Source organism: Dasypus novemcinctus, chromosome 2 (genome assembly GCF_030445035.2).
Source record: "Dasypus novemcinctus isolate mDasNov1 chromosome 2, mDasNov1.1.hap2, whole genome shotgun sequence".
Taxonomy (NCBI): domain Eukaryota; kingdom Metazoa; phylum Chordata; class Mammalia; order Cingulata; family Dasypodidae; genus Dasypus; species Dasypus novemcinctus.
This window is the reverse complement of record NC_080674.1, coordinates 154,701,033-154,727,603: the sequence shown is the minus strand read 5'-3', so window position 1 is coordinate 154,727,603 and position 26,571 is coordinate 154,701,033. Positions and strand designations below refer to the sequence as shown.

The following is a 26,571-nucleotide window of genomic DNA, read 5'->3' as shown; positions in this document are numbered from 1 at the left end:
TGTTAAGAGAGAAAAGTAGGGCTCTGAAAAGGCAGGCTCTATGTGTATTGCTGTATGTACAAGGTGGATGTTATATGAATAAAAACAAAAGCCCTGTGCAGAACAGTACAGAGTATGATTAAAAGATGTGTATCCGGATAGATATGGAAGAGAACTTGGGACAGGAGGTTAAGATGTGAGAGAAACTTGCTTCTGTACATTTTGTATAACACAAATACATTTTTAAAACCCTGTATACATATTACTTAAAAAACTGCAGGATTCAGGGGCTCTGAGCACTGGTTCCTTGAGCCCCCTTTTCTCCCACCTCAGTCCGTGCCTTGTTTCCTGTTCTGGCACCCCTGACGGGGTTTCCTGGGACATAGTTTGAGAAGCACTGAGCCAGCAAGTGCTTTGGTTGTTCTGTCCTGATAAAAGCCAGCACCCTCGTGGGCTGTTCTACATCCCTCTTGGGCCCCAGGGCTGCTGTCTCCTCAGTCCATCACCGACATGTGTGCAGTGACCAAGGACAGCAGCCTGGGGTTGTCTGGCTTCATCTAGGAGAACTCAACGCTGGGGGACGCTAAAGCACTTTGCCTGCCCTGGGGTCGCAGCCTCCCATCCTTAGCTCTAGACACGTACCTCTCTGCCACCACTTACTCTTTCTCATGCTGCTTCGCCCTTTCCGAAGAGAGCCCTGTCTTGGAGTGCCCGGGCTGGCTGCGGTCCTCACGGGGTTGACTATGGCTGTGGGCACAAACACGGACTTGAAGGGGCGGCTTTGCCGGGGATCGCCTTCTGCAATGCTACCTTGGGAGGACACAGAAGAGGTGGATAATGTCCATGTGGTGGAGAGACCAGGGCTCCGGGAATCTGGAAAACTAGATGTCTTTCTGGTTGTTGGAATATTTTAAAAGAGAAGAAACAGAGAAAGAAAATGTTCAGTCAAGAGTCCTATTTAAAAGCTTCTAAGCTCCCAACCATATCCCAAATGTGGCTACTCCTCAGCCTCTTCCCACCCACACATAGACTCTTTCTGGCAACTACACAGGTTTAACTAACTAGGCTCCAATTTGCCAGGCCTTGGTCACTGCTGTGGGTGGACCGAGGGGTGGGGTGGGGGGAAGCATCTCGTTTTGAGGCCCTAAGTGAATTAGAAGACTTTAACGTCATAATCTTGCACTCTAGCTCTGATCATGCCTCATCCCACATCTCTTCAGCCCTTGAGTTCAGAGCACAGCATTGTGTCTGTGTTCATTTTATTTTGCACTGGTGAATTCTTGTTCATTTAGTATCTTTTCAACTGGACTCCAAAACTCTTTGATGATAGAGAGATTATGACTCACTTTATATCCTCTGTGTTATATACTAATTGTCTGTTAACAAATGATTGTTCAGTGGCTGCCATTCAACTGTTGTCAGTCATTTTGGGTAACACATATTGAGCACTTACTGTGTGCACAGGCGTGGGCCAAGTGCTTTGCCCACATATCCTGCTGGTTCCCCACAACAGCCTTCTGAGGTACTAACAGTACTACTATTCCATAGACGAAAAAAAAGACAGAGACTTATATTTATTTGCCCAAGCAACAGCTGGACCTAGGACTTGAACACAGTCCAAGTTGGCCCCTTGCAACACCCCTGTACCACTGAGCTGTATCACCTGGCTAGTTACAGCATTCATCACTTGGTAGCACAGAAAACCCTATATATCCTACTAGAAATAAATGAGCCTAAGCATCTGGTAGACCCAGAGCATGCCTCCACAAGACTCTATTTCCTCAAGATTTATTGTAGTGGCTTCAAGAGAATTATTAAGGGTTTATAAAACAACAATCCCTTGCTTATTGTAAAACAAAACTTCCTGAACTGTATTGGGAGTGGCTGTCATTTTACATGCCTCTTTTGCCCTTTCACCAAACCCATGCCAACATCACATTGCCTACTGAACCGTCCATCAATCACCTTGTCACTCTGCTGGTTAAATAACCTCTGCTAATTCTCTGGGAATAACTAACTCAGCCAAGGCACCTGGCTCAGAGTTGCCCTTGAAGTTTTCATCCTGTCAAAAACTCCAGGCTTTCCTTTAGATAATTATCCTTAATTCTCTTCTTCTCCTTCTTTCCTTCCTTTCTCTCTCTAAAACAAGTGATATGCAGTTTAATAATGCACCGATATTATATGAAGACAGGCAAGGCAACTTCTAATTGTGATCAAGTCTGCCCAAGACGTGTCTATAGACAAGTGCCTAGAAACTGATGCTTGCAGCAATGGGTCCATTATCTATAGGCAGCAACTTGCCTCTGGTCCCCATGGGGATGCTGTGGGGCTGCCCACCAGTAAGGGTCTAGGCTACATTTGGGAGATGGGTGCTGGGCGGTGGAGAAAAATCCCCAGTGGTGGTTTGCAAGGAAGAGTGCAGCATCTACCTGACTTTTAGACAGAGGCCTCGAGGTGTTGGATGCTGCAAAATGGATTAGCGACAAGAAAGACAGGTTCCAAAATTGTTTCTAGCAGTAGCAGCAAGGACAAAATACACTTAATTAGGTTCAAGCTAGTCTTATTCCACCTTCTTTGAATGACTATTTACAGGTCGAGGTGCCACCTCATTTTTCTGAGCCTAGCACTGGGCCAGATTCCAGGAACTCCTACATTCCAAGTCTCAGATTCAACACTGAGTCCCTCTATGTCTTTTGGCACAAAACTCAGCACTTACCTAGCACTTTCTTCTACCATCAGGGCACTTCGCTAAAATACATTCACACATCTCCATGACACCCCAACCTGCAGACATTATGATCTTTGTTTTCCAGATGGGGAGACTCAATGACATTCTGAGCTTACGTGGGAGGAGTGGATATTGCTTCTGATTTGCTCCATGGTGCCAGGTTTGCACGTATAGGTCCCAGGTCCCCTTTTCCTTCTGTGATATAGGCCCTTAAGAACTTGCCCAGTGTTTGAAAGGGGTATTGCAAACAGCAGCTCTGCTGTGCTCACCAATGCCAGAAGCCTCCTTCCTGATAAGGAGAAAGCTTGGACCTTGGCAGTCTTTATATAGTTGTAGAGTTAAAGGCAAACAAATGATGGTCCACTCATCCCTTTTGTCTTCCAGGTGGCCATATGTCAGTGAGGATTCTTGGTTGCAAGAAATAGAGACTATCTTGATTAACTGGACAGAAGGGAATTATTGGGAGGGAAGAAGGTAGAGGAAATGACTTGGAAATAGGAGCCAAGGAGGCTCCAGAGAGCTCAGCAGCAGGAGCCTGCTGTCAGGGAAAGTTATATCAGATGCTGCTGCTTGAGCTTTCACCAGGAAAGGCTTTCAACTTTACCCATATTCTTTCCTTCCTTGTTCAGGTGTCAAAGTCCCTAGAGAGAGTGTCAGATAGGCTGATCTGTCCCTTAGTTGTACTGATGGGTTGATGAGGAGGAGTATTTGGTTTCTTTAGCCTCTGAAAAGGGAGACTTCTGCCTCTTACCAAGACTATACACACTGGAGGAACCAACCCCAAAAGGAACATTGGTGCTGTAGAAAGAGGGACTGGATGCTGGACAGAGGAAAACTTGACAAGTGTTCTGTACAACATGAATCGTTGGATGTCTCCAGGATGTGGGGAAAGGCACCATGATGGCAGAGATTTAGTTGTGGTCAACAATAGTTGGGTGGTTTGGAGAGCAGGAACACTGACTAGCACAGCAGCCTTCTCCTCTCTTAGGAGTTAAAAGGCTCACCTGTTGAATCTTAACTCAAGTCTAAACCCAGGCATTTCGGTCAACACTGGTCTCCAGTCACTCTCCAAACTCAGGCTGGTTCAGTTCATTAGAGGGTGATGTTAATAAGACCAAAAGGGAAGCGGACTTGGTCCAGTAGTTAGGGCGCCTGCCTACCACATGGGAGGTCTGTGGTTCAAACCCCAGGCCTCCCTGACTTGTGTGGAGCTGGCCCATGCGCAGTGCTGATGCGTGCAAGGAGTGCCCTGCCACAGAGGGGGTGTCCCCCGCATAGGGGAGCCCCACATGCAAGGAGCGTGCCCCGTAAGGAGAGCCGCCCAGCGCGAAAGACAGTGCAGCCTGCCCAAGAATGGCGCCGCACATTCAGAGAGCTGATGCAGCAAGATGACGCAACAAAAAGAAACACAGATTCCCGGTGCCGCTGATAAGGACAGAAGCGGTCACAGAAGAACACACAACGAATGGACACAGACAGCAGACAACTGGGGGGGGGGGGAGGGGAGAGAAATAAATAAGTAAAAAAAAAAAAAGACCGAAAGTTCAAAGCTCAGGTGGTACCTCCCACCCTTGAGCTGTAGCTGTTTAGTAAAAAGCTGCACTATACACCAAGGGGGCTGGATGGCAGTGTAGACCCATCACTGCAAACAGATAACAAAGCCAGGGGCAGGGGGTGGGGTGAATCACATACATACAGAAGCAAAGAGCAGAAAGGGGCCTTGTACATTTAGCCCAACCCACTCAGCTCTAAGCATATAACCTACCAACAGTAGCAGAAACTCAACCTAAAAAGGCAGCATTATTCAGTCCTGAGAAGTGGGAAGAACTAAACTTCTCATAGTGGAAAAGATGGTTAAGAACAGTGGTTAGGGAAGCAGACTTGGCCCAATGGATAGAGCGTCTGCCTACCACATGGGAGGTCCATGGTCCAAACCCCGGGCCTCCTTGACCCGTGTGGAACTGGCCAATGCACAGTGCCGATATGTGCAAGGAGTGCCCTGTCATGCAGGGGAGCCCCACACACAAGGAGTGTGCCCTGTAAGGAGAGCTGCCCAGAGCGAAAGACAGTGCAGCCTGCCCAGGAATGGCACCGCACACATGGAGAGCTGATACAAGATGACACAACAAAAGGAAACACAGATTCCCGGTGCCACTGATGAGGATGGAAGCAGTCATTCACAGAAGAACATACAGCAAATGGACACAGAGAGCAGACAACTCCGGGGTGGGGGGGGTGGATAAATAAAATAAACAACAATAATAAAAAAAACAGTGGTTAGCTGTACCCAGATAGAAAAATGGGGCCTATGTCACCCAGGTCCAAGATTAATGGGTCCGGGGGCTTTCACTGTATCAGACATACCATTAAGGATAGCAAATACTGGAAAAGCATTGATCCTCTGTCACCTAATAACCCCCAGAAGCATGTATGCTGACAGGCACTTGCTCTTACTGGAGGTGTGGGTTCCCCATAAGCAAAAAACACCCCTCAGCATTAGTAACACCTCAATATATGCATAGGTCCAGATTTCTATAAACTGGGAGGGAGGGTAGACTCACTGGCCATCTCTGTGCCGAAACTCCACCCATTGTCTGATGTGCAGCCCTCTTGGAGGGGGTTAGGATGGATGCTCAACCCTTGCCCAAAAACTCAGTAAATCTACCAAGGAGGAAAGCCAAGAAGGAGAGAAAGGGATGCTGGAGTCTTGGAGTACACTGGAATGGAATCATACCTGCATTCTAGTTAGGGTGGCCATATGTCCTGATTTTCCCACAAAAGTCTCACTTTTGCCCCTCTTTTATCTCAAAAGTGTTCTAGTTTGGGTGACAAATTATATGGTCACTTTTGTTCTAATGGTTCTTTGATAGCATAGCCAGGATTTTGGCTAAGTCCTGATGCACAAATAAATTCCCTAACAGTGGGCACGGGCCCTATGGAATTCATGTTAGATCCCACAGAAGAAACCACCCGTAAGTTAGGGTGGGTGTCCTTGTTGCTCCTCTTTGTCACTTCAAGGCCATTCTCCCACCCTCCTCAATACTTTCCAGCTTTGATTCTAATACACCATCAGACTCTACAACAGATCGCCCCAACCATCACCATCATCATGTACATTCTGTGTCTAACTCCTCATTTCTTGATGATTTTTAGCTCCTGGTTCACTGCCATTCTCTCTAATACAACTGATCCTCATGAACTCATCTAGTTTTAGGGATTTACACATCATCTCAAGTCTGGACCTCTCTCCTAGATGCCAGACTTGTACACTCAACCACTTACCAACATCTTTTTTTATTTCTTTCTTTTTTTGAGGAGCAGGTTTGGGAATTGAACCTGGGACCTCATATGTGGGAAGCCAGCACTCAACCACTGAGCCACATATGCTTCCCTACTTATGGATATCTTTACTTGGATTATTAATAGGCCTCTCAAACTGAACCTGCCCTGATCTAAGCTTCTGATTCTCCCCCACCTCATAATATGCTCCTCTTTTATTCTTCACCATCTCCATCTTTATAAAAGATAACTTGTCTTCTAGCTACTCAGGGCAAAGACATTAGACTCACCATGATTTCCCTATACTTTCACAATCGACATTTGATTTACCAGAAAATCCTGTTGGTTTTACCTTCAGCGTATATCCAGAGTCTAACCACATTTCCCTGCCTCCATGGCTGCCACCCTGGTTCAAATCACCATCAACTCTCCCTTGAACTATTACAATATCCTCTTCTAGCTTGTCTTTCTGCTTCCACCTTTTCCTCTCTGCAATGTATTCTCAATCCAACAACTAGAGTGATTCTGGTTAAAAACATAAGTTAGAAAAGAGACAAAACAAAAACAAACAAACAAAAAAGGAAAATTAAAAAAAAAAAACACCTAAGTTAGATTATGTCCCTCTTCTGCTCAAAACCCTGCAATAGGATTAAAGCCAAGTTCTTCTTTACAACTTGGAAAATTCTATATGATTTGGTTCTGTTGCCATTCTGACTTCATCTCTACTAACCTCCCACTCATCTGTTTCAGTCTGACTGGCCTTCATGACAGGCAGCCTCCTACCTCAGGGCCTTTGCACTTGCTGTTCTTTGGCTTGGAATGCTCTTCTTTCAGATATCCACATGGCTTGCATTCTCATTTCCTTCATTTTGTCTCCTCAGTAAGGCCATTCCTGACTAACTTGCCCAAAATTTTAACCATTCCTTCTCTGCATTATTTTTTTCTTATCCCTTATTAACAATGCCATATATTTTCTTTATATAGCTTATGTACTGTCTGTCTCTCCCACCGGAATATAAGCTCTTGTGAGCAGGAATTTTTGTGTATTTTGTTCATGAGTGTTTCTTCAGTGCCTAGAAAGATGCTGACACATAGATAGTGCTCAATAAATATTTGTTGTATAAATGGATGAATGAAAGCATATCTTTGAAGATACTGCAACATTATAACAAATTCCAAGAACCTACCACTGGAAGGAATAACCATGATCTTCTACACCAACTTTCTGCCATGTGAAGAAATCTTCTCTATATAACCCCAGATTCATGGGGATACAGACTCTGCCTGTACTCTTCCCAGAAAGGGGGTCTACCAGCACCCCACAAGCTATCTTGGTTGGGCAAATCTTTGGGATAGAAAATGCAGCCTTTTACTGAACCAAAACTTTCTCTCTTAAGTTGTATTCACTGGTCTTTGTTCTGCCCCCTCATGGAACCTACTTCCTAGTCTACAGTCTATTATGGTCCCTCTGACCCTTGTCTTTTATAGGCTAAAAATCCTAGTTTCTTCATTGGGTTATCCCATGATGTAGTTTGTGGTCTCCTCACCATCCTGGCTGCCCTCCTCCGGACACAGTGCCCACCTAAATGAAGGTCCTCCAAACTGGGCATATGACCCCAGGTCTGACCCTTACAGAGCACAATGGGACTGTCAATTTCTGGGACTTATGACTCTCTTGTATGTCATAAAGTCAACCATTTGATGTTGGTGATGGCCTCACTGCTTCAAGACAGGCCTTAACTGGGGGGATGTGGGAGAGGTAAGAGAAGTTGTGGGGAGTTTTGGGAGTCTGTTTGCATTGATGGTCATCTGTCAGATGGTTGGAAAAAGTGTGGGCCAGTGAAATTAATAGGTATACCACAGGACAAACTGGTTAAGAAAAGCTGCTAGGGAAGAGGACTGCAGGGTATCTTGGGTTTAATCTGGGATGTGGATAATCTGGGATGGAAACCGCCTAATGGTTTAGCATCCTGAGAAGTTTCTCCATTATGCCGCTAGATGGAGTGAGGGAGTGGAGGCTGCAAAGTGGAATTTCTGGGCTTTGTGCATTAGAAAAGCTGAAATTTAGTTTTTGGGCAAGTTGCATAACTCTGAGAATCAGTTTCCTCATCTGTACAATAAAATCTACCTTACAGGATTCTTGGGCATAGCTAACAAGTTCAAGGATACAAAAACACTGTGAAGAGCTATACAAAAGAAAACTTTTTTTTTTTTTTTAGTGTTAGCAGGAACTAGAGAAAAAGCAGTTTCTTGGCCCATACTCTGAAAGGACACTGAATCCTTTCTCATTTCTATCCACAGATGGTCCCTGGCCTAGAATGACCCACCTCCCTATGTGTGAAAACGGAGGCGGCCAACCTGAGAATGGGGATGACGTAGCTGTTTGGGAAGATGCCAACTCGCCCAGTGACCAAGGAGACACCCCTGAGCCAGCCGTCCTGGTACTTCCCCAGGACCTTGATGCCTTCTCCCTTCTGCAGGTCCAGCTCATCGGGGCCACGGGCTGCGTAGGAGTGCAGGGCTACAAACCTGGGAAACACAGGAAACCTGGTGAGGGAAGAGGGGGAGCTTGCCTGGTGGAGGGCATAGAGCTGGTGAATGGTGAAGGGAGACAGAACCTTAAAGACCAACAGCCAGTGGTTAGCAATTAAAAACCTTTTAAAAATTGAAACCTCAATGGGTAAGACAGGTAAAAGACACACAACCTGGCTGAAAGAGCAGTGGAGGGGCTCAGATTCCTGCACTGGCTCACCTCCCTCCTCCTCCATGGGCGCCACACTGGTGAAAATCACTAATTGAGGCCAATATTGGCATTTTAACAACAGGGAAACAGGCTTAGTGCAGAGAAAGGGGTTAGCCACCAGGAATTAGTGACAGACAGGTCTCAAACCTAGAAGTAATGACTCGAGCTAGGATAGTTTTCCACTGCTGCTTGGTCTCTAAGGTTCTGTCTCCCTTCCCTTCTTATCTGCATGCTTTTTCCCCCCCCTAAAGTTCTATATTTATTTTTTGCTGATTACTAAAGCAATTTCTATTCATGACACAACATTTCTAATCCAAAAGAAGACAATAAAAATTGCTCAATACCCAATCTCCAAGAGATGTTTCGGTATGTAATCTTCCAGTCTCTACTTTTGTACAATAATGAGATAGAATGGTGTGGTTTGCTAATTTGTGTTCTTCATCATGATTTCCTCTGGAGGTTAGAAAGGAAGGGGAGCTATTATGTGTCTGGATGGGACTGTTTGGGAGCAGTGATGTTTTACGGTGGAGGGATGGCAAAGATGGTCCCTCTGTTTCAGGGTAGGGGTGGAGGGTTGAGCTTTGTACTCACATGTTAGCTGAGAGGTGTTGCTGGGAGCCAGGCAGGCTGACGATGGCTGCGGAGTGTTCTGGCGAGGCAGGTGCAGGGTGATAAGTGCTGACCTACGCAGACATACAGACAAGACAACCAAACAGAACCAGTGAGGTCGATGAGCCAGGCCCATAGCAAAAAGAGCTGCCCAGAAAGGCCTGACACAGCTGAAAACCAAAGGACATGCCCAGCGCCACCCACCATGCGTCTTCTCTGTGGTATGGTTGTGGGCAGAGTGGGTGGGGAGGGACTGATTTATGGTCTGCCGAGGTGGCACGCCATGGCCGTGTTCCAAAAGACTGCTCAGTACTGCAGAAGATGAAGACCCATCAGTCAACAGGACACTACCGGCTCCTTGTGCTGTCCCCCCACCCGATCCTGGTCCCAGAGCACTCACCTCCCTTGATGAAAACTACTCCTGGAAAGTGATGATACCGCTCATAGTTACTGAGAACTTAATTACCTGCTAGGCAATTTTAATAATTTACAAGTATTAACCAGTTTACAACAATCCACTAGAGGTAGGCACTGCTATTATGCCCATTTTCGGATGAGAAACTGAACCACAGGGTGAAAGAAAGGTCATCCAACTAGTACGGCAAAACAAAGAAAATTTAAAACCCAGGCAGAGTGGCTCCCAAGCCCACACTCTTCCTGACACTGCTGCTATTTCTACACACACATACACATAAACACACACACATGCACACACACCCGGTAGCTCGCCCAATGACTTAATGAAAAACAAATCGGAATCCCTTTTACTTTTCCAAGCTGAAAGGGGGAAGGACAATGATAAAAGCTCCTGGAAACTTCCTACTCTCTTGCCTACTATCCTGTGACCGTGGCTGTTATCTAACATATTACCTTGCTTGATTTTTTCCTGGTGCACATCACAGGCTGTGTTTGTTTACTTGTTTATTTAGTGACCATCTCCCTCTACCAGACTCTAAGACCCATGAGGGCTGGGATCTTGTCTATCTTGTTCATTGTTTTGTGCTTAATAAATACTTACAGGTTAAATAATATGTGAATTAATGAATGAATGGGTGGAGAAGATCTTCCTACACTAGTCACCAACTACTAATGAAACCTCGATCATCTCTGAACCATCTCGAGTAAATACTTTCAAACTGTTCTCCATTATACACCCATAAGTGATTATAACTCTACATGCGCGCCTTTTACGACTATGCTTTAGTAGGCACAACGAATTGTTGCATAGTCTGTTCATGCAGACGTGCTTGCATGATTGGGTGTATGTGTCTCTGGTACCGTGTGCAAATGTATATGTTTGCCCAGAACCCATGACAATCGTTGTGTGTACATATGTGATGGTATGGGTCTATTGTACGTAGGATTGCACTTAACATGTGAGTCTGTGGATTGATAGACATATCTGTGGTGTGTATTTATGTATGTGTGGTTATATATGTGATTGTATATGTCTATAGGGGATTCTAGGTATATGTGAACACTACAGGTGTGTGCAGGTTTGTACACCTATGCAGCTTTGTGTGGGTTTGCATCAATGACTGTGTAAATGAATGTGTGATTGTGCATGCATGTGTGACATTTTGTAGGATACAGTTATAGGATCAGAACACCATTCCATTTAGGTAATAGCAAGTGTTGGCAAGGATGTGGAGAAATCAGAATCCTCATAGCCTGCTGGTGGGAATGTAAAATAGCTACTTTGGAAAAGAGTCTGGCAATTCCTCAAATGATTAATCATTGTGTTACCATATGACCCAGCATTTCCATTGTTAGGTATTTGCCCAGTGAAAACATATGTCCACAGACAAACTTGTATACGAAATTGCATAGCAGCATTATTCATAATAGCCAAAGGCAGAAATAACCCACTGGTCTACCAACTAATGAAGGGATAAATGTGGTATGTCCATAGAATGGAATCAACTATAACTAGGAATAAAGTACTGACACATACTAGAACAAGGATGAACCTTGAAAAGCTTATGCTAAGTGAAAGAGCCAGTTACAAAAAAAATACTACATGATTTTATTTACACGTAATGTCCAGAACAGGCAAATCTATAGAGACAGAAAGAAGATTAGTAGTTGCTTAGGCCTGGGCAGGGGGCAGAGGGATAAGGGGGCTGATAATCAAAGTGTCTAGGGCTTATTTATTTTTAGCTGTGGTAAAATATACATAACATAAAAATCATTCTAACCATATTATATGGACACTTCTTTGACATTAAGTACATTGACAATGCTGTGTAACTTTCTATTTCCAGACTATTTTCATCATTCAAACCAAAACTCATATTCATTTAGCAATTATTTTTGAGGTGATGAAAATGTTCTAAAACTGACTGTGGTGATGGTTGCACATATCTGTGAATTTACTAAAAATGTCTGAGTCGTACACTTCACATGGGTGAACTGCATGGCATGTGAATTATATCTCCATAGAGCTGTTAAGAAAAAGAATGCCATTCCATGATCCCCTCTCCAGGGTACTCTTATACTGTGTACAAGTCTTCTGAGCTTTGCCATCAAATATTGTCACACTGGTTCCCTCAAAGAGAGATGAACAGAGCTGGCTTTGGGCTAGGCTGATCCTTCCCTCTGACTGGTCAAGGTAAATATCTGCTGGGTTTGGGGGATGTGCCAAGGGAGAGCCTTATTATGCAGACAACTAACCTTATGTTTGTGAGACTGCTGGTCTACTGATAAAGCAGGATGAACTTGGCTTAACACCCATGACTTTTATATATTAGATTTAGGTTAAAAACAACAAGAAGAACTCCTTCAATCCATAAACACCAATAATTGATTAGGGAGGAGGAAGGGGCCAGAAAGCAAGACAAACCCTCCCGCATCCTGACCAGGCTCTGTTTCTTTACTTCTCTGGGCTTTCATCTGGGAAGGCGTCTTTTCCTCTGTTTGGAACATTGCTGGTGTTTGTGGGTTGGTGAGGGAGTTATTTCTAACATGGAATGGGAAAGAAGGCAAGATTCTCTGGTTTTGAGATGTCCTGGAGGAGGAGTGAAGGGAGGAGTGAAGTTGAGAAGGAGGAGAAGGAGGAGGAGGAGAAACGGGACAAAGGAGAAGCAGGGAGGAGGGGAGATAGTGGGAGACCCAGAGTGGGGAGCAAAGAGTAAACCTGGGGCAGAGACAGAATGGGAGAGAGAGGTTCATAGTAGTAGAGGGAGGAAGGGAAAAGAAAAGGAGGAGATGAAAAAGACTGGAGAAACTCTTACAATCCACTGAAAATGGGCAAAAATTATGGAGAAAGGGTCTTGGAGTTATTTAAATTAAAAACAAAACTAAGAAAACAACAACAAAATGGGCAAAAGACATCACAAAAGATAGACTGAGTGGTCAGTAAGCACATGAAAAGATGCTCCATATAACTTACCAGGGAAATGCAAACGAAAACCAGGATGAGATAGCACTACACACCTAGCAGAAGAGCTAAAACTCAAAAGACAGAAGTGCCAATGAGGATGTGAAGTAACTAGAAATCTCATACAGTGCTGGTGGGAATATAAAATGGTGCAGCCACACTGGAAAAGTGGCTGGCCATTTCTTAAAAAAACTACACTGACCTTGCTACTGAGTGTTCCCACTCCCCAGTAGTTACCTGAGAGACATGAAAATATGTCTACACAAGGATTTGTACATGAACGTTCGTACTAGCTTTATTCATTTAGTTCCCAAATGGAAAAAAAAACCCAAATGTTGATGAAAAATGCCAATCAATTGGTGAATGATTAAACCAACTGTGGTATTACTGCACAGTGGAATACTACTCAGCAGTTCAGGCAACATGGATGCATCATTCTAAGTAAAAAAGGCAGGACTCAAAAGACTACATACTGCATGATGCCAGTTACACAAAACTCTAAAAACAGACAAAACTATAGCAAACGAAGCAGATTAGAGGTTGCCAGGAACTAGGGTATTGATTGTGCAGGTGTACAAGAGAGCCTTTCATGGTCATGGAAATGCTGTATATCCTGATTGTGGTGGTGATTGCACACCTGTGCACATTTGCCAAAAGCCAATGAACTGTACACTTGAAATAGTTGAATTTTATTGTATATAATTATAACTCAATAAAATCTTTTTAAAAAGCCCACATGAAACATCGAGTTGGCAAGATACACCAAAGTGGGCTCAGCATGAACCAGTCCAGCTCTGAAATTGGTCAGCGGAGGGGATGGGAATGGGGTGGCTCAGTTGAAGAGCAGATAATTAACAAGTCAGCTCTCATGGTCGGGGCCACCTGAACAGAGAAACCTAGAGTAGGAGCCTATGGATCAGGTAGACTCAATAAACAAGGGAAAGGGAAAAAAGATGGGAAAGACAGGAAAAGAGAAAATGTCAGAGAAGGACAGACAGAACGAGACAGAAGCGAAGGTGCCAGCCAGTCAGTGAAAACAGCCAAAGGATAGCCAACTTCTGAAGAGTCAAGTCTGTTCCTGTTACAGGGAGGGAGGGCAGAGGCAGGCCTTCCTAGGTGGATGCACCTGGTAGGTGGTTTGCCGGGCGGCTGTGACCTCAGGTCCCTGTGCCCCAAAGGGTCTGTGAGACCGGATGCTAGATCCTCCAGCAACTCACCATTCCTGAGATGGGGCTTGGAGACCTGAGCAGGATTAGGGAAAAGGTGTGTATGGTGGGTGGGGTGGCAGGGATTTCTGCTAACTTCTAAAAACATTTTTTCCTTCCTTCTGAAGAAAATGACTCATTAAAAAAGTCTTTATCAGTAACAGAAGAATCCACAGCTGTGTAGCCTCTGGGCATTCCCAAGTCTTCCAAGGCTAGATGAGGACTGAAGGGGGCATGGAGCCTGGCACGGAGTTGCAGCAAAGCTCAGCCAGCCCCTGCTGCCTTCACCACCAGCCACACCAGAGCGGAAAATGCAGCTTTTCTGTGGAGTCTGGAGAGGAGGTTTGGTTTAGTCATGTGGGAGGCTCCAGTATTTACCAGGATTGCGATCTTGGGCAAGTTATCGAATCCTGCAGATCCTCACAGAGTTTTCTTGAGAGTGAACCATGTAAAATACTTATTACAGGGCAGATGCTCAATAAATATTAATTATTTTGATCTGCAAAGAGATTAGTGTTGATGGGGGTGGGGTGAGCAGAGCACTTACACAGGACCCAAAGAGGACGGGACAGTGCCTGTGGCAATCCTACTCCTTTCTTGTAGAGGAAAGCATCCCTAGCTTTCTAAAATAGAAGTTTGCTGTCCCCTTCCCCACTCCACATGGTGGCACTCAGCTATTCCCTCTGGGGTTCTTGCCTTTTAGGAACTTGACGGGCATGGGGAGGCTGTCTTCCCCATCAGAGTGAGCTACTCCTCAATCAGGGTGCAGCCCTTAATGTTTATATTCCCAGAGGCCAACAAAGGCCTGCAACCTACAGAGCGTTCACTCAGGGATGCGAATAGGGCTGTATTTGGGACAGACATTTAGGTATTTTGTAGTTTTTATACCCATTGCTAGGGACAACTTGGAGCTGACCATCTGACTTTAGAACGTTAAAAACTCATCCCCCTGGGAAACGGACTTGGCCCAGTGGTTAGGGTGTCCGTCTACCACATGGGAGGTCCATGGTTCAAACCCTCGGCCTCCTTGACCCGTGTGGAGCTGGCCCATGCGCAGTGCTGATGCGCGCAAGGAGTGCCCTGCCACGCAAGGGTGTCCCCTGTGTAGGGGAGCCCCATGTGCAAGGAGTGCACCCCGTAAGGAGAGCCGCCCAGTGCGAAAGAAAGTGCAGCCTGCCTGGGAATGGCGCCGCCCACACGGAGAGATGACACCAGATGACGCAACAAAAGAGACACAGATTCCCGTGCCACTGACAACAACAGAAACGGACAAAGAAACATGACCCAGCAAATAGACACAGAGAACAGACAACTGGGGTGGGGGGGGGTGTGGGGGGGAAGGGGAGAGAAATACTCTGCCACATTCTCTAATGGAACAGCAAGAATCTCCCAAGTATAGGGGCAATGACTAGTGAAGGAGGATGGTCCACTGATGGGCTCTTGATATTGATGATTATGCCTATGAGCCTTTGCTCTTGAAATTGAAACTTAGCCTAGTGTCATAGGGTGCCTAAGAGTTACCTACTGAGAACCTCCCTGTTACTCAAATGTGGCCTCTCTCTAAACTGAACTCTGCATATAAATGCAATAACTTGCCCCCAATGTGGGACATTACTCCTGGAGATGAGGCTCCCTGGCACTGAAGGATTGCTACCAAGAACCAACAAGCAATGCAACTGGAAAAAAAAAAGACCTTGACCAAAAGGGGGAAAAGGTAAAGACAAATGAGTTTACGTGGCTAAGAGACTTCAAAGTGAGTTGGGAGGTCATTCCAGAGATAATGCTTATGCACGTCTCAGCAGGATCTCATTGACAGTCAAAGTAGATACTATCCCAAATAGCTGGGCTCCTGAGGGCTCTGGAAATATCCAGACATTCAGGGTAGATAGCTCGAGAGTTTGGTCTCTTGCCAGTGGGCTCTACTTTGGAATTTATGCTCCCTAGTGTGACAGAGTTGGACTCAGCTGTGGTTTCCCTACACGTTAGCTCTTTTGTCCTTCTATTTGAGCCTATAATTAGTACTAGAGTTGGTAGGTGTACCTCCAAGAGATCTAAATCTTTGGGCTGTCCATGTGCCAGCTGGGCCCTGAATCTCAACAGAGTTGCAACACCTACTCTCCAGTTCATTGGATTCACCCAGGACAACTAACAAGGAGACGATGGACAAACAAAATACCAAGGAACCGAGAATGTCTACAACTGCAAGGAAGAGTGTTCCATCCATTGGCCATATGGGATTGAAGGGCCCCCTCAATTAAAGGTGGGGTGGGCATCACCATCACAGAGTCTTCAGGATTGGGGAACAAACTATGGGCTAAAGTAGAATTATTAATATTATATATAAACTTATTGTTATTCAAGCAATGGAAGAAAGATCATTGATGTAGAGGCAGTTGCCACTGGAGGTCTGGGAGTAGGGAGAGGGAAAAACAGGTGTAATATGGGGGCATTTTTGGGACTTGGGAAACTATTCTGATTGTCATTACAATGACAGATACAGGCCATTATATATCCTGCTATAAACTACAGAGTTGAGTAGGAGAGAGTGTAAACTACAATGTAAACTATAATCCATGCTTAGTGGAAATACTCCAAAATGTGTTTATCAATTGCAGTGAATATACCACACTAATGAAAGATGTTGCCAGTGTGGGAGGTGTGGGGAGAGGGGCATATGGGAATCCCCTATATACTTTACATAACATTTATGTAATCTAAGTATCTTTTAGAAATTAAAAAAAAAATTATAAAAAGTACAGCGCATTCCCCTTTATAGATTGAGAGATTTAAGAGATGTATTAAGCAATTGCAATGTATATGCATTATTTGAACCCTGATTTAATGATAAAACTATAAAAGATCGACATTTATGAGATAATTGGACATTTAAACAATGGGGAGTTAATAATATTAAAGAATTACCTTTTTAAAAAATAAATTTATTTTTTATTTATTTCTCTCCCCTCTCCCCCCCCACCCCGGTTGTCTGTTTTCTGTGTCTATTTGCTGCGTCTTCTTTGTCCGCTTCTCTTGTGAGCAGCACGGGAATCTGTGTTTCTTTTTGTTGCATCATCTTGTTGTGTCAGCTCTCCGTGTGTACGGCACCATTCCTGGGCAGGCTGCACTTTCTTTCACGCAGGGCGGCTCTCCTTCCGGGGTGCACTCCTTGCGCGTGGGGCTCCCCTATGCGGGGGACACCCCTGCATGGCAGGGCACTCCTTGCGCGCATCAGCACTGTGCATGGGCCAGCTCCACCTGGGTCACGGAGGCCCGGGGTTTGAACCGCGGACCTCCCATGTGGTAGGTGGATGCCCTAACCACTGGGCTAAGCCGGTTTCCCTGTCCTACCACTTTTAATTCTGCAACAAGCCTTCATGGTAGAGATCATTCTCCTCTTCATTTTTACAGAATGGAGTACCACATGGTGGAGTGCTGCTGCAGGCAGAGCACAAGCTTTGGGATTGTTAGACCTGCGCCAAACCTTAGCTTCACCCTTTTCTAGCTCTGGGATGATGCCCCTTTCACCTCTCTGAGTTTAAATGCCTCATCTATAAAGTGAGTTCATAAATGGTACCTACCTCAGGGGCTTCTTGCAAGGATTAAATGAGCTAATGCTCATGAAAGTCCTTTACGAGCTAGAGCACTACATGCAAGTGGTGGTTATGATTATGATCAGGAGCAAGAAACTCCTCATTTGTTTCCTCATTTCTAAATGCTTTATTCTTTCCTAAGCATTTGATGGACTGAAAAGAATGGGGATCTAGACTTAGCTTTGCTATTACTAAGCAGAATGACTAAGGAACATCACTGCCCATCCAGGCTTCAGCTTACTCATCTACTAATGAGAGGGTTGTTCACTCATTCACTCACTCATTCACTACTCAACAAATACTAATTTGAACTTTTACTAAATGTCAAGCACTTTACTAGGCATTGGGGTTATGAAAATGAACAAGACACACGGGCTCCTTTCCCATGAGGAACTTAAAATGTATACTGGGGAAGGCAGTTAAATACATAATTATAGAAAGCAGGGATGCATTGGGATGGGGCGGTTCGAGGTGCCTTGGGAGCTACCAGGAGAGTTTTGCCTTGATACCCAGGGCTGTTTCACTCTTATATTCTGTAAGTTCCATGTTGACTTGTACATGGGCTTCATTATTATTATCCCCATTTTAATGGAGCTGAGCAAAAAAGATAACATGATTTCCTGGGGTGGCCCAGCAAATGGCTGGTCAAGCAGACCCTAGAAGAGAGGACCTTAGGCTCAGAGCCCTTTTTGTAGAACACCAAGGCTAACACTGACCATTTACAGACCCCAATGTGACTAGAGTCATACCTAGAAGGCATGTTTGTGCATCTGAGAAAAAACCGCACAGCCGAATGCAATGTCTTATTGTTTATGCTCATAGATAGGATGGCCTCTGTACTTGTTAACTCTCCTTTGTTATATGGAATAGAGCTGAGGGGAGGTGGAATATTAAGGTTTTTTTTTTTTTTTTCTTTCCCTGGCAGAGCCAAGTTCCCAATGGAGTGAGAGCTCCAGCTCCAGCTGCCAGGCTGCTCTCCTTCCCCATCTATTCTGTCTCAGAGGCAGCCCAGCTGCAAACCTGCCTTGTTCTCAATGAGCCTGGAGCAGCCACCTAGTGCTATTTATTTGCCCTGAGAGCAAAAACATTGTCTGAGAAAGAGAACTCATTTATGAGTTGTCAGCAGGTCCCTTTAGGTCCACCTCAAAAAAATATCTTAGGAAGAACATGGATAGGTCAGCAGGGGTAATACCATATAACGCCGTGAAGACTACTCAATTTATGGCTCCCGAGTAGTCTTAGAAACTTAGGAACACTGTCTGCCATCCGGCTTCTGCTTTCCTTCCCAGTCTCCCCTTCCTCCGCCCACTCCTCTGCCCCTTCATTTCGGCCTGGGGTCTTCTCTCGGGTTTTGGAGCAGGCCACGCTATTTCTGTCACCTCTGATCTTCGCACACACATACCTCCATTCCCTGCTGCCCCCCTCGCATCTGGTCTGACTGACTGCAAGACTCTCCTCTGCTGTTAAATTTTAAAATTAGAAATATATTATGCATACAAATATGTGTACAGTTAAAGAATAATAATAAAACTGACACCTGTATAAGACCCAGCTTAAGAAAAAGAATAGAAATAGAAATGCGATACTGTACTTAGAGGTCACTGCATATTCCTTGGTCATCAAATCTCCTCCCATCCCCCAGGAGTAACCATGATCCTCAAGTTCGTGTTAATCAATCCAATGCTTTCTATGAAGCTTTTTAAAAATCAACTTGGCATGCACCTTTAGATAATATATTGTTTTGCCTGTTTTTGAATGTTGTATGAATGGACTCATATTCTTCTGCAATTTGCATTTTTTTGCATACCACTAAGTTGTCTTGTGCAAGTGTGGTTAATTTCCACTGCTATCTCGTATTTCATTGTATGAATATGATGCTGTTTGACCATTGTGTCATTTAGGTGCTGTCTGGATTCTTTTCACTTTGGGGTTGTAATGAAAAATGTGTCTGGAAACATTCTTGTACATGTCTCCTGTGCACATGGGTAAGGGTTCTCCAGGATACTCTCCTAGAAGTAGAATTGCTGGGCCATAGGGTATGAGCCTGTTCAACTCTATTGGGTAATAACAAACTGTTTCCCAGTGTGGTTGTAACAATTTACACCTCCTCTAGCACTGAATAACAAATCTTGTTACCCCACAACCTCACCAACGGGTGGGAATGGCCAACCCTCTATTATCGGCCTATCTGTGTGAAATGGGTATGAAAAGATATGTCATTGTGGTTTTAAATTAATGTCTCTGAGTACTAATGAGCTCGAGCTTCTTTTCAAATGTTTATGGGTCATTCTTGGTTCTTTTATGAAAGGCCTATTCATGTTCTTTGTTTAATTTCCCCCCTTACTGGGTTATTTATTATTTTCTTATTAGGTTATGGGAGTTCTAATACTTTGAGTTCTTTGCAGTTTGTGTTTTTACTCTGTGGTGGCTTTCAACAAACTGGAATTCTTATTTGAGCTACAGTCAACTTTAACAATATATCCCTTTATAGTTTACACTTTCAAAATATTCTGAATAAAAATTTTATCTCAAGGTCATAAAGATATACTTCTATATTGTCTTCTAAAAGTTTTATGGTTTTGCCTTTAAGTCTTTAATCCACCTGGAATTGATTTTTGACAAGGGAGGAATCCAATTTCATCCTTTTTCCACATGGATACCCAATTAACCCAGCACCATAGTCCATCCTTCACTTCTGATCTGCAAAGCCTGCTCTGTCATAAATCAAGTCTCCATGTTGTATCTATTTCTGGGTTTTCCAGTATGTTCCACTGACTTAATAGAATCCCTACATTAAAGCCACGTCATCTTACTTATCATAGAAAAATGAAATTTGAAGTCCCATTCCTCACTCCATCCCAATTCCATCTTCTTCTTTAGAAGAATCTTGGCTATTCTTGGAATTTTGCTTTTTTATTCAAATTTTGGAATCACTGAGTTCCACAAAAGCAAAACACCTCATTGGGCTTTGAATTTATGGGAAAATTTGGGGAGAACCAACAACCTTATGATATTGAGTCTTCTTATCTAAGGGCATGACGTAACTCCATTTACTTTAGGTCTACTTCAATTTCTTTCAATATGAATTTTCTCCACAAATGGCTTGCATGTTAGATTTATTCCTAGGGATATAAAAACTTCAGTTGCTATTGTAAATGGTTATTTTTCTAACTGCTTGTTTTCTTTTCAGAAAACAGAAAAGTCATTGATTTTCTCATATTGATTGTAGCCAGTAGCCCTGCTAAACTCATATTCATTCCTAGTACATTTTTCTAGATCATCTGAGTTCTCTATACAGACAATGATATTAGCTACAGATCATGACAGCTTTGTTTCTTCTTCTCAACTTTGTCCTGCCTGACTGCACAGGCCAGGCCCTACAGGACAGTATGAATGGAAACGCGGTAATGGGCAGTCTGCTCTTTTTCTTCCTCTTAAATTGAATGCCTTCAATATTTCATCAATAAGTATGATGCTTTTCTTGTAGAGTTTTTATAGATTCCATTTGTCATGTTTAGGAAATCCCCTCCTTTTTTCAGTTTGCTAAGATTAAAAAATATATAATAAATGAATATAGTCTTTCATCAAACTTTTTATTCTGTTCCTAATGAAAAGGTCATCTGGTTTTTCTCCTTTAATCAGTTAATGTGATGAATAATACCAATTAATTTTCTAGTGTTCGACCAACCTTTCAATTCAGGGAAAAACCCAACTTGATCATGGTGTATTATATTTCATACATCCTGGATTTGTGCATCTATGCTCATAAGTGAGGTAGTTTTCTGGGTTTGGTATTAAGAATATTCTAGCCCCATGAAAGGAGATGGGGAATGTTTTCCCTTTTTCCATTCTTTGGAAGAGTTTGTATAAAAGTGGAATTTTCAGCTCTTAGAAAATGTGGAAGAATTCACCTGTAAAAACTGGGTCTGGGGTCTACTTTGTGGGAAGATTTTACATTATTGGTTCATTCTGGTTATAATCCTATTCTGAAGGGTTGCCACAGCCATTTACCAGATGTAACTGCTTTTCCACAAACACTATTTGTTGAAGGTAAATTCCTGAGAGGGCATTTGGCTGGTAGTCTAGGTTGGAGGAAAGGAGGTATGTGGAACAGTCACTGATTAGGTGGAGTTCTGTAATTCCTTCAGACACTATGTGGCTGTGGTTAAGCAAATGGAATTTAGAGGCAGTCTGACCCAGTTCTGGATTTTGGTCCTGAACTTTACGGGTTGTGTGAGGCTCAGTTTTAATTCCGCCGACCCTCAGCCTCCTCATCAACAAAAAGGGGGAATAACAGTAGCTACCTCGTAGGATTCTTATGAGAATTCGACCAGAACATACATGCAAAACCCTTAGCACAGAGTCTGACTCTCATTTAGTGCCCAATAAAGATAACCATAATTACCATTATGATGAGATGGGCAACTAATACTAGGCAGATGTGTGGGGAGAAGAGGCAGGTGATGGAAATTTCTCAGTGGGACTGAGATTAAGAAGGTTAAGATTCAATCTCCAGGACATAAGGCCAGCCACAAGAACCCCAGATTCCCTTTGAGAAAGACCCACTGATAGGTGGGTGATGAGTGGGGACATATATTCAGGAGTGATTGGGCTATTCCCATGTGTCCTGAGGCTTCCAGTGAAGGATGGGTGCTGGCACTTCTCTACAGCCTTGTCTGCATTCGATTCTTGCAAAAAAGCAAAAAATGCCACCGAAACCTCAAACCCCAAAGATGAAATCCTCTCCCCCAAGCTGGGTCCTTTGGTTGGACACAGAGTGTCTCCTGCCCTGCCTACTCCTTCCCTTTTCCACCTCATGCTTTCCTGACCTAGGAAGCTGGATTTTGGCACCAAAGTGGAGTCCCATAGGGTAGGTACTTCAGTGCTTTGTGCAATGCTAGGGTACACCAAAACTTTAATTATAACTCTTGCCCTCCTAGTTGCAACAGCCCACTCGAAGAAGGAACCACTTAATTATAATTATAATTAAACTCTCTTGTTGGGGCTCACTAAAGATTGTAAAAATTTAAACAAGCCGAGTTCCTCTTAAGTCTGCCATGGGTCCCCTTGTGGTGTTTATTCAGGGAAGATGCATGTTAAACATTGGCTAGGAACCAAGCACCCAGGTCCTGGGGATTCAGCAGATAAGTACAACACTCTCATGGACCAGTGCAGAGTAAAAGCACCATCTTCTATCCATCCTATACCCGATAAAGAACATACCAAAGATGGGCAGTCTCTGAACATGTAGAAATTTCCATGTTCCACCCACTTCTGAATGACCTTAAGTCCTTAGAAAGTGGCTTTTTATGGTGGAGAGTAGGCATGAAGGGCATTTCCTGGACTAAGATTTGGAGAGAAAGGGAAAATGGAACCACAGGGAGAGGTAGAATAGGGAAAGAAGCAGACTCAAAATGGTCAAGAGACAGTAGAGCATAATCATTAGGTGTTCGGGTTCTGAGTTCAGACTTTCCTGGGTATGGTTCTCTGATTTGCTATCCTTTCATTGTGTAACCATGGATAAATTATTTAACCTGCTTGGTCCTAAATTCCTTCATCTGGTTAAGATGAATTTTGATGGGCTTTTCTCTAAGGACTTGCCAATTTTTATAAGTCTATTGGTCTCATTTTGGGAGAGATAACTGGAGAAGTAAATTGAAGTAGGATGGAGAGAAAATTTAATTTAAAAATCCCTTCGAAGAAATTTAGTGAGTCTAGAAACCCTTTGGCCAATGTCAAGTTCATTCTGGTACCCTAAAATCCTTTACTTTTTCCCATGCATTTGATGTCGCATTATTATTTTTAAGAATTTCTCAAAGGCTATTATTACAGCACCAACAATGGCTATTTTAATTTTATTTTTCTTTTTTACATATCCTAAGGAGTTTTTTTTTTTTCATATAAGTTGTTTTGTGTGGGATTTTTTTTTTTGCTTTAGGAGGTACCAGGAATTGATCCTGGGACCCTGTACATGGGAAGCAGGCACTCAAACCACTGAGCTACACCCAATCCCCAACAATGGACATTTTTAAAAAGAAGAAGAAAAAACAATCACTCACAAACCCACCACATTATTTAAAAAATGGTCTCTGTTCCCTTTGAGTGACTGAATCACTTAAGTAAATGGAGGATTTTAGACACTGTAGGACCCGGTATGCTCCTGGCACCCTGAAACACTGCAAGCCTGTCTTCCTCTTCTGGATTATTACTAGAGGAGACCCTTGAGAAATGCCCCACATAGAGGCTGAAGGTCCTGATGTGGTCAGCCATGGAACATTTGTTCTATTTCGAGGGATTAACAGAATGTAGCTGCACAGTTCACCAAGATCCGGGTGTCTTTCCCAGAAATAAACAATGAGTGAGAAGGATATGTGATATTTTCAAAGCCACTGTGTAGAGCCCCTTTTCTGGAGAGGACGCTGGCTGGCTTTGTGTGATTCTACAGAAATCAGGAGACGTTTGTCTCTTACTGTCCAAGTGGATTTACACAGTTTTGATCAGCTGTCCCCAGGCCCACCTTTCCTGCCCTGAGGGCCCAGCCTGTGGTACTTGAAGGGGTGAGGTGGCTCAGGAGGCAAGCCTTCCTCTGCTACCTTCTCCATCTCCCAAGCTCTGGGGCCAGGGCTGTTTGGACAATTGATGCATCTCACCTTTCAGCCCAGTGCATTTGTTGGGAAATAAAGGAAGAATGAACTTTTTGGACATTCTCTGTACCCAGGTGTCCCAAAATTTTTTATCTCATTGTATTAAAAAGAAAGGAAATATGGACTTGTATTAAAAAAGGAAGGAATCCCTAATTTTGGCATGTTCTTAGAACAACTGTGAACTTATCTGTGTACCCAGCTTTTAGAACTAAAAAGCACTCCAGAAATGTTTGCTAAGTAACTAAAACCTTCTGTGTTCAGGAAGGTCAGTATCTCAACCATCTGGGAAAAATCTGAAAAAATTGTCTTTCTCTGATTCTTGTGTTGGTGTTAAGAATTTGGTAACACCAAACAACTGAAGTATATTTTAGAAGGGAGTCTTACTTTTCTTTCCTTACCTTTCTTGAATGTTCCCTACCTCAGCCTCTTCTTCCAACCAATGGCATTCCAAAAAACATGAATATCATTTTTCTCAAAAGAAAGCTATGGGTCAGTGCTAATGGATTTTGTCTAATATTTGGAGAGCAATGATTTGGGAAAATATCTACCCCTCCAATCAACAAATATATCATGAGCTCCTACTCTGTTCTGTGCCCTGAGTGAGGAAACATGGGGATGGGATTGAAAAGAAGAAGGAATGTGCAATCTCATTGAGGTAAGATGGGGAAAACCCAAACAAATTTAAAAAATCACAACCACCACAAGAACTACAGAACACTTGTTATGGGCAACATCTCCTAAGTGCTCTATCACCTTACAGAATCTTCAAATCAATCCAAAGAGCCCAAAACTATTTTTTTTCCACTCTCGTTTCTACTTTACAGAAGAGAAAACCAAGGCAAAAAGATGTTAAGGTAACTTACCCAAGGCCATTGAACCAACAAGTAAGCAGAGCTGGGATTCGGACCTATGCAGTCTGACCTCAGAGTCCTCTATCTCGCCCCTTAGGTGTACAAGGCAACGTGTGCACTCTCGCCCCTTAGGTGTATAAGGCAACATGTGCATTCTGAAGGGAGCATCAAGTGGTGCAGGCTGTAAAGGCTGAGGGTGCTGAGGGTAGAGCCAGTGAAGGCAGGAATCTCAGGAAAGAGCCTCCCTGAGCTCTCTGTACCTCATTTGCTGGGCCAAGCCAGGAAGGGTCTGCCCAGTTTCTGGGAAGCTGCAAAGATGTCCAGGAAGGTCTTTCACCGTCATTTTTCCCATGGAGGTTTTATGGGCACATTTACTGTTGTCACAAGGAACAGGCAGCAGGGTGTCAGGTGGGGTGTGCCTCTGTTCAGAGCCTGGCAAAGCCTGAGGGAGAGGAATGGCAGCGTTTGGACAGTTTCAGACCTGATGCTTGGGTGGCTGAATGCCAAATCGGAGATGTCAACACACTGGTGTCACTTCACCCTTGGTCACAGGCCACATAAAATGGCTGCCCCTTAAGTAAAAGGTAAACTTAAAAAAAAAAGAAAGCCTTGTGGTCAAGGTACTCAGGTTCACATTATCTACATGGATCTTGAAAACTCTGAAGCCCCCTCCCCCTGGCTTTAGAATCCTAGTATGTGAGAGCTGGAAATTTAAAGAATCTAATTTAATTCCCTGAGCCTTAAAGAGGGGTAATGGCATGCTGAAGGTCACACATGGGATTTGGTGGCAGAGTCAGGCCTGGGTCAACCACTGAGAAAGGGGACTTTGTCTTGGAAGTGGTTCAAGAGATTGGTTTACTTGACTTGCTTTCCAGACTCATTCTTTCATCCTTCCCTCATTCTTTTAGCAAATAGTTATTGGACTTTTATATGCCCAGCTCTGTCCTCATGGAGGTTACATTCTAGTGATGGAACAGGCAAAACAACAAATAAACACAAAACAAAAAGCAGGGAAACCAATGAATAAATATGCAGTGTAATGGAAACAGGGGGCTGAGGTAGAATAACGGGGGTGGTGGGTGATACTTCAGATAGGGTGTTTCTGTATCCATGTCTTCCTGCCTGGCTAAGATGACCTTGGCCATGAGCTTCTTCCAAAACCAACCTGTTTCTTGTCCCTTGCACCTGAAAAATGTGCCTTTGTGGGGAATTCAGCTTTTAGGGTGGGTCCTGTTCATCTGTAACACAGGGAGGAATGGGGTTAGGGATGCATCCGCTTAAGATGTATTTTTCCATATATGGGAGGCAGTGATCTCAGAGGTATGGCTTCCTGGCCCTGAGCCCAGGAGTGCAGGTATTTTTGTCCTCTGTCAGAAGCTCAGACTCTAAAGCACAAAAGCATGGGCACACCCTCAGCAAGGGAGGGCATTGATTAAGCTCAAAATCCCTACAGCTGGCAGGGCATGAGCAAGCAGAGCAAAATGATGAGACCAGCAGAGCTTGGCTTTGGCACTCTTATCCTCTTACAAAGCATTTGTAGAGACCCCACAGCCTGCATTTACTC

At 43.8% G+C, this 26,571-nt stretch overlaps 1 protein-coding gene and 1 long non-coding RNA gene across 3 annotated transcripts in view; one reads left to right on the top strand and one right to left on the bottom strand.

The window, feature by feature from the left end:
* The window catches only part of SH3RF2 (SH3 domain containing ring finger 2), a 118,528-nt gene that overhangs the window by 5,829 nt on the left and 86,128 nt on the right, over positions 1-26,571 (bottom strand). The window contains exons 6-8 of one of the 2 annotated variants that reach the window (XM_058280265.2): positions 9,321-9,412; positions 8,345-8,515; positions 622-872 (exon numbers count right to left, since the gene is read on the bottom strand). In XM_058280265.2, coding sequence (XP_058136248.1) covers positions 622-872; positions 8,345-8,515; positions 9,321-9,412 — 514 coding nt within the window. The remainder of the gene's footprint in view (positions 1-621; positions 873-8,344; positions 8,516-9,320; positions 9,413-26,571) is intronic. The other variant, XM_004476575.5, reaches the window with a different exon arrangement.
* Positions 1-26,571, top strand: part of LOC131274349 (uncharacterized) — a 53,592-nt gene that overhangs the window by 8,853 nt on the left and 18,168 nt on the right. Inside the window, exon 2 of the long non-coding RNA XR_009181585.1 lies at positions 8,288-8,536. This is a non-coding gene — a long non-coding RNA (uncharacterized lncRNA). The remainder of the gene's footprint in view (positions 1-8,287; positions 8,537-26,571) is intronic.